We start from the raw sequence: 6,845 nt of genomic DNA, 5'->3' as shown, positions 1-6,845 counted from the left end.
CAAATCCCACTTGATGACTTCGACAACCCCACAGACTATATGCACCACTGGTGCATATTAAAATGGGGCAAGTTGCTCTACCGCAAGCAGGCAAACCGCGATGGACGCATTAAGAATTGTGGTATAGGTCCAAGTTAAACACTGATAGCGTGTAAACCTAACTCGCAGATGCTCCAGCTTTCAGAGAGGTAGACAATGTATTCAGATTCTAATTTCCTTTGAGGTAAAGGGATACTTTCATAATTAAACGATCTTAAGAAGGTTGTAGAAGTGGTCAGAAAAAATTGCCCGTTGGGCTTTCGAGAAATATATTTGAAATTGAAAAGCCACAAATTTTCCTGCAAAACTAAATAGGGTTTACTTGAGGAAAATGACTGTCCTGACAGCTACCAGCCCATCCTATACAATAAGGATTTGTCTTTTATGCAACATGGACGGACAGACTTGACAGACTGAAGTCAGTCCGTCAGTCAAAGTGCTTAATTAAACAAAACGTTTTCAGTTACGCATCAAAAGGCTGAACTCCTTTATAAAATATGTTTGACAAAGACAACGTGGCACTTTCTGGTTATTCTGGTACATATTGACTTTCTGTCCTAAGGTGATATATATATATTTTTTTTCTTTCTACTATTTAACGGTTTACTAAATTCCCAGTCAGCAATCTGAAAATATCTGCGACTGATGATGTCAAGAGACATGGACGCGCGGGCCCCAGCACGGCGGATTATTATTTGGTGACTGCATGTTATTGGGGAGGACCAATGAACGAGAAGCTGCAGCCCCCACGTGACCGCCCCCTCTCCTCCCATTCATCAGGGCTGGACTGTGTTGTCTTTTCAATTCATTTATCTGCAGGAATGATTGCGACTATCATTCTAGAGCTCACCGCCTGACTGAGGAGGTGAAAGTTGCGCCACATGAAGATAAACCGCAAAAAGACAATTTTGCATGTAGTAAATACATGTTTTTTGCGTGCGCATCAGATGAGCGGTGCAGGGGAATTCCTCGCGTCGTGAAAGAAAAAAAAAGTAAACAGAAAATTCGTTGGATTCGAGTCCAGAAGAGATAAGCCACAGAGAGAAAGGGAGGAGGAAGAATATCTGCGCGTGTTTTCTTTCAGTTCTGCGCTCAGTCGTCTCGAAGAGTCAAGACTGAAGATGCTCCTGGACGCAGGACCGCAGTATCCCACCATAGGAGTCACTACTTTCGGCTCCTCTCGGCATCACTCAACAGGAGAGGTGGCTGAGCGGGAAGTGGCGCTGGGGATCAACCCGTTCGCGGACGGCATGGGCGCCTTCAAAATCAACCACAGCTCCCACGACATCGGTTCCGGGCAAACGGCGTTTTCCTCCCAGGCTCCGGGTTACGCGGCGGCGGCCGCCCTGGGACACCACCACCACCCGACCCACGTTGGCTCCTACTCCACGGCGGCGTTCAACTCCACCAGGGACTTTCTCTTCAGAAATAGGGGCTTCGGGGACGCGGCCGGGGCGCAGCACAGCCTGTTTGCCTCCGGGAGCTTTGCTGGGCCGCACGGACATTCGGACGCGGCGGGGCACCTGCTCTTCCCGGGGCTCCATGAGCAGGCGGCGAGCCACGCGTCCTCCAACGTCGTGAACAGCCAGATGCGGCTGGGCTTCTCGGGGGACGTTTACGGCCGGGCCGACCAGTACGGTCACGTCACAAGCCCACGGTCCGAGCACTACGCGTCCACGCAGCTGCACGGCTACGGCCCCATGAACATGAATATGGCTGCGCACCACGGAGCGGGGGCCTTTTTCCGCTACATGAGGCAGCCCATCAAGCAGGAGCTCATCTGCAAGTGGATCGAGCCGGAGCAGCTGTCGAACCCCAAAAAGTCGTGTAACAAAACTTTCAGCACCATGCACGAGCTGGTGACCCACCTGACAGTGGAGCACGTGGGGGGGCCCGAGCAGACGAACCACATCTGCTTCTGGGAGGACTGCTCCAGAGAGGGGAAGCCCTTCAAAGCCAAATACAAACTTGTAAATCACATCAGAGTGCACACCGGAGAAAAGCCCTTTCCGTGTCCGTTCCCCGGCTGTGGAAAAGTGTTTGCCCGATCGGAAAACCTAAAAATTCACAAAAGGACTCACACCGGTAAGAAATGCCAAAATCCCCTGCCAAGTCGGTGCTGACAAAATCCCATCCGAAACATGCATGCGATCCGTGTGGTTATTTACTACAGTAGGGCAGTTGGAGTCTGCAAACTGATATGTGCTGCATGCTCTGCAGCTGCCGGCAGAAAATATTTCACTGCAAAAGATTTTTTAAATATTAAAATGTTATTTTTAATCATGCTGAATTTCATGCAAGTATTTGCAGTGCACAATTGAGGATCACAGCTTGCAAAAAATATAATTAAATCTAAATGTATTTATTTAGTTTTTTTCTCACAAAAATGCATATTTTATTTCCCGCATTATTTAGGTGAGAAGCCTTTTAAGTGTGAGTTCGAGGGCTGCGACAGGAGGTTTGCGAACAGCAGCGACCGCAAGAAACACATGCACGTCCACACGTCGGACAAGCCATATCTGTGCAAAATGTGCGACAAGTCTTACACCCACCCCAGCTCCCTTCGAAAACACATGAAGGTAAAAAAAAAACGTTGGTCTGTAAATTGGGATAAAATTGTTTCTGTGTGTGTGTATATATATATATATATATATATATATATATATATATATATATATATATATATATAATATATATTGATAGGAAGTTGCTTCTGTTGCTTTACTTTGCAAAAAAAAATATGATGAAACTCCTTTTGAGCAAATTAATGGTTGGAATTTACTTCTCCATGTCTATTTTTAATTAGATTTTTTACATTCATATAAAACAATTTTTGTTATTTTGTGTTCAAATGTCTTGTTTTTCTGTTGTTGTTGTTTTTTTTTTTTTTTTTGAAGAAAGAGAAAGTTAATCCTATTTTTACTCATGCGCAAAATTAGATTAGGATCTTAATGAGAATAATTTGGCTCTACTTTGTTTTCGATTTGTGCGCATGTCCAAACCAGTCATGTCAGAAGCAAAATAGCACCTCTTCCCTGCTTTTTGCATCTAAATAAACCAAGTGTACCACATTTTCCCCTTCCTTTTTACAACCGCAGGTCCATGAATCCGCCAACCCCGGATCGCAGCCTTCCCCAGCGGCCAGTTCAGGGTACGAGTCCTCCACGCCTCCCACTATCGTGTCACCGTCCACAGAGAACCAGAGCAGCAGCTCCATATCACCAGCAGCTTCAGCAGTCCACCACACAGCCAGCCACAGCACGCTGTCGTCAAATTTCAATGAATGGTACGTGTAAATAATTTTGAAAAACGCACAAAAGACAATGGGAAGTATATGAAAAGAGGAGAAAAAAAAAACTTCTACAACGTTTCTAAACAAAAGTCAGAAAGATGGACTGAGAAAAAAACACAGGAGGTGAAGTTAAAGACTGTCATGATGCATGGACAGAAACACGGACAGCTCCTCCGTTTACTGAGAGACTGCACCGAAACAGATCTCAAAAGAAAAAGCATGCTGTCTCTGGGTAGAGGCCTTTTTTCTTTTTCTATTTTATTTTTTGTAAATAAGGATTTCACCGAAATGGATCACACAGCAAGAAAGAAAAAAGGAAATGTAGTATTTTATTTTGTAAATATCACAGTTTTAAGGGGGAATTTGTGAAAAATGTCATGGTCCCTTAGATATATGACGATGGCATCTAAGGTTACTGTTGGGGGCAAGAATGTTTCTAGTTGTGTACCAAAATGTGAATTATTCAGTATTACTACAGTCTACACGTCGATCTAACCGACTCTTAGTATTAATGTGCTTTTTGTAGCCTATCCAGTGCAGCATATTTTTATTTTTTTATTTTTTCTTAATTGTTCGTCCAATTAAGGTCCAGTTTGAATAGCACAGAGTATCATTGTTGTTATTTAATGTCATGTCGATGAATCGTGTAGTGAAAAAAAATCCGTGTCGATCTGTTTATGTACGTGCTAAATATATATATAAAAACCTGTCAATTGCTCTGTCTGAGAGGAAGTATTATTCCATGTAAAGTAGCTGGATTTTTCCATATTTATCCGCATGTAAAAGGGCCGGTAACATGTTAGAAAATGATCGGTATTTATGGAGAAATGCGCTCGTACACTATGTCAAACTTTAGTTTACAATAATAATATTAATAATAATAATAATAATAATGAAAAAAATGTTTGGATACATTTCGTACTATATTAAAGGACTGTAAAAAATACGCAAAATGCATTTCATTGGAGGTTTATTGGGGGTTGATTTTTCTTTGCATTCATTGAAATTAATTACCAAATTAGACCTTTTTTATGTTTAGTTATTTATTTACGTGAGAAGAATTCTCACGTAAATAAGTTGAAGTCTTCATTAAAGGTGTGTGTGTGTGTGTGTGTGTGTTGGGTGTTGGTGTGTGTGTGGTGTGTGTGTGTGTTAGAACTTTCCTGACACTCGATAATAACTACTAAATTCACTTCCCCCCTCTTTTTTCCTCTTTCTGCTGCTTCTGGATCTTCTGTTTATACAAAATTAACATCCACCGCTCTGCCCTCCAGTAATGCGCAAATTAAATCGATTAATCACGGCTGTTGTTCCTCGGTGGATAAAACCGGAGTAAGCTATTTTGCGTTACTTAATTGTTCGGGAATCTAATTTTCAAATCTAATTTATTTTCTCTTTTTCTTCTTCTTGCGTTTTTTTTTTTTTTTTTTTTTTTGCCGGATTTCCTTTTTTAGATTAAGATAGAGAGAGAGAAAGAGAAGGAGAGCCTGGGAGTCAATGTGGGACCCCCTTCTCCCTCCCCTTCTTCACCCATCCCTCCTTTTTCTACACACACTTCATTGTTCCTGGCTGCAGCTTGCTTGACCGCCCCATTAGGCAGAGTTCACATCAGCAGCCGCCACTGATCATGGTTAACACTGCCAGGGTGCACGGATCCGCCGTGATCTGTCAGTCTGCAGACACATGCAGCCGAAATAGAAAAAAATAACTAAAATGTAAACCTTAAAAAAAAAAATTTAAATAAAAAACAAGAAGCTGTAACATATAAAAGCAATGCAAGCTTCATCTCAGATGATTATGCTGAAAATGTATTGAAATGTATTCATATTTTCTTTTCACGGACTATTACACGTGGAGATAAATGAAGGATGGCAATAAAATGACTTTTTCGACTCTATTTAACACTATCTATCTATGTGGTCCCAGTGCAGATGCGCCAATGACACACCGCGACAGGGTGAAAAAGGCACACTCTCCAGGCCACTTTGCAGCTTTATAGATTAAAACAAACAAAATGTGGACGTTTAAATAGTTTAAAGTGGACGTGTGTATTTTGTTTAAATTATGACTGACAAATCCAGCCAGAATGTCTTTAGATTATGGTAGGAGTTTTGTTTGGATTCATCTCATTCTAACTTCCTATAGCTCCAGATTTGAGTGGGTTGTTCTTCCTTAAATGTGTGCAGAACCTTAGAGCGAACCAAGAACAGATTTACAGGGGCGAAGCTAGTTGTTATTAGGGCACAATATCAGAATAGAAACAGACATCTTTACTTATATTGATCTTATAAACACCAACGTTTACTCCGATGGTTTGTTGTCAATGAGCACATAAAAACAGCCAGAAGTGAACAGCACATATGGAAAGAAAAACACTTTTTTACAGGTTTAGCTGACTCAAAATGATCGTCTAAATCACACGTTTTAAGTATGCTTCAGCATAAGATGATCTTTTTCTATAAACGTTCTCATTTAGTGTCAAAACGGATACTTTTGCTACACATTCACTGTTTATATATAAACTGCAACTACAAATGATTACTGTAAGTCGTGGAACAGTTGTGCAACTTAGTGGATTTACTGGAATGAGAATGTGTTTCTTAGCACCTGTAATAATAAAAAAAAAATGTCAATCAATGGGAAATTTCCAATTTTAGTCTAGAATAGCATCCTGTCATTTTTCAGAGTGAGGTCCTGCTTTCTACTCGGTTGGTTAATAGTACAGTGAACTACAGCGGACCACATTGTTTTCAGATGGTGTTTCAAATCTACAATAAAACGATGTAGTCAGATTATATAATACAAAATGCATTAGTTTGACTGTGAGCTCTTCCCATTGTTGCGACAGTATATTTTTTTTTTCAATTAAAACAACAACAATATTTTACATTGTAACTTACAGCTCCCATGTTTAGGCATGTATAAGCAACATTTTGATTAATTTTCCCAAAAGTTTACAGTGCCTTTTTTTTAAATAAACAATCAAACAGCACTGAGTACAGTTACATGATCTCTTTTTTTATTTATTTATTTATTTTTCAAGCATTCGGAATTTCTTGTATTCAGTTAGAGTGGAATAATTTTACGCCGTTTATTGTGTAATGTTCGCAACTTTTTGGTGGATACTTGATCGGGGAATTTTTACGAGGGCACGAACCCCAGTAAAAAGTATTCGGGCAACGCCCATGGTTCAGCGTGCCAGTTCGACTCGAAGCAAAAGCCTGTGCATTGGTTAATTAACGTATAGGTTACATTCTAGCATTATTTTACACATTAACCTCCCTTACACACACACACACACGCACGCAAAAATACACACACATACAAAAAAGAAAATAAAAACCTCGTAAAAAGATGTGCTGACGACAAGCTGCTCAAATAATAAGGTGGGGAATAACCCAAAACATCCACTTGAGATGTATTTACGCGTACGCCAGGAAATGACAACCGGTCTAGATAAAGGAGAAAGCGCAAGCGCCACCGTCATGAATATTTATCAGGAGCACTTCACTTG

General features: G+C 40.8%; 1 protein-coding gene across 1 annotated transcript; it reads left to right on the top strand.

The window, feature by feature from the left end:
• Positions 1-834: 834 nt before the first annotated feature.
• zic1 (zic family member 1 (odd-paired homolog, Drosophila)) lies at positions 835-4,277 on the top strand. Its single transcript, XM_047349722.1, has 3 exons — positions 835-2,124; positions 2,455-2,618; positions 3,138-4,277. Exons 1-3 carry the CDS (start codon positions 1,161-1,163, stop codon positions 3,333-3,335), a joined length of 1,326 nt encoding a protein of 441 aa, XP_047205678.1. The 5' UTR covers positions 835-1,160; the 3' UTR covers positions 3,336-4,277.
• Positions 4,278-6,845: the final 2,568 nt, after the last annotated feature.

The sequence above is a fragment of the Girardinichthys multiradiatus genome, chromosome 21 (assembly GCF_021462225.1).
Source record: "Girardinichthys multiradiatus isolate DD_20200921_A chromosome 21, DD_fGirMul_XY1, whole genome shotgun sequence".
NCBI lineage: Eukaryota > Metazoa > Chordata > Actinopteri > Cyprinodontiformes > Goodeidae > Girardinichthys > Girardinichthys multiradiatus.
The sequence above is the reverse complement of the archived record's forward strand: the minus strand, read 5'-3'. Positions and strand labels throughout refer to the sequence as shown.

Bases quoted from the DNA above. Each gene is read 5' to 3' on its own strand.
- zic1 (XM_047349722.1), top strand. From the start codon at position 1,161: ATGCTCCTGGACGCAGGACCGCAGTATCCCACCATAGGAGTCACTACT. The intron at 2,125-2,454 runs GTAAGAAATGCC...CGCATTATTTAG, and splicing joins TCACAAAAGGACTCACACCG to GTGAGAAGCCTTTTAAGTGT. The intron at 2,619-3,137 runs GTAAAAAAAAAA...TTACAACCGCAG, and splicing joins CCCTTCGAAAACACATGAAG to GTCCATGAATCCGCCAACCC.